The sequence below is a fragment of the Habropoda laboriosa genome, unplaced genomic scaffold (genome assembly GCF_001263275.1).
Source record: "Habropoda laboriosa isolate 0110345459 unplaced genomic scaffold, ASM126327v1 scaffold36, whole genome shotgun sequence".
NCBI lineage: Eukaryota > Metazoa > Arthropoda > Insecta > Hymenoptera > Apidae > Habropoda > Habropoda laboriosa.
Genome location: NW_017100155.1, coordinates 1,518,908 through 1,520,156, shown reverse-complemented (window position 1 = coordinate 1,520,156; position 1,249 = coordinate 1,518,908). Strand labels below are relative to the sequence as shown.

The 1,249-nt window shown below is 28.0% G+C and overlaps 1 protein-coding gene across 1 annotated transcript in view; it reads left to right on the top strand.

The window, feature by feature from the left end:
• The window catches only part of LOC108576244 (serine/threonine-protein kinase VRK1-like), a 4,086-nt gene that overhangs the window by 1,859 nt on the left and 978 nt on the right, over positions 1-1,249 (top strand). The window contains 4 exon segments of the mRNA XM_017939206.1: positions 123-248; positions 316-512; positions 608-851; positions 931-1,131. Of these exon segments, the coding sequence (XP_017794695.1) occupies positions 123-248; positions 316-512; positions 608-851; positions 931-1,131 (768 nt within the window).

Below are 1,249 nucleotides of genomic sequence, written 5' to 3'. Positions count from 1 at the left end.
ATTATCCCCAATATACCTTCATTTGTGCTAAAAAAGCATTTATATACCTAAAGATATTTGTATTAGATATAATAAGATATACAATATTATAAAATATTGAATTTTAACATTTTATACTGCAGCATCAAATGACATTGTGGCTCCAGTTAGAGAAGATGCAAAATATGTGATAAAAATTGAACCACATAACAATGGTCCATTGTTTGTTGAAATGAATTTTTATATAAGAGCAGCTCGCAAACATATGAGTAAGTAATTTGTTTGTACACTATATATGTCATTTACAAACTGTGTATGTATTATTATGAATTGTAGTTGATAATTGGTGCAAATCACAAGGAAAGAGGCGAATAGGTATTCCAACATATGAGGGATCAGGTTCTCACATATATCATGGTCAAAGATACAGATTTTTAGTGATTCCAAGATATGGTATTGACATTGGAAAATTATTTATATCAAATGGGAGAAAATTACCAATGAAACTTGTTAACAGGCTAGCTGTTCAAATGGTATGTAATTATAAATATTGTGAAATTAAAACTTAAACTAGAACAATATAATTTTATGATCTTTGTAATTTCATAATTTTTCTACATTTATATAGTTGGATGCACTTGAGTATATTCATAGTCGTGGATATGCTCATGCAGATGTTAAAGGATCAAACATTTTATTATCTTTAAGTGAAGAAGGTATTGCAACAAAAAAATCTCAAGCTTATTTAGTCGATTATGGGTTAGCTTACCGCTTCCGCACAGGAGCAGGTGTACATAAACCTTTTGTTCATGATGAAAGAAGAGCACATGAAGGAACATTAGAATTTACATCAAGAGACGCCCATCATGGAAGTAAGTTTTATAAATGTAATATATATATCTTAAAACATTATGTTTCATTCTTTTTCGCTACAAATTAACATTATTACAGCACACTCAAGAAGAGGAGATTTAGAAACATTAGGATACAATATATTGCAGTGGTTATGTGGTAAATTACCATGGGAAAAAGAAAATGATAGTATACCATCAACAATGAATCCAGAAGAAGTCCATGCACAAAAAGAAATATTACTTTCAAATTTATCTTTACTTATGCATAAATGTTTTCCATATAAAAAACCATCACCTCGTAAGTTACTAAATTTTCTGTATTAACATTAAAAATATTTTCAAATTTAATTTTATTGAAATGTAAAGAATAATAAACATTTTACTAATTTTGGTAAACTTTGGAAACAATGTCTGAT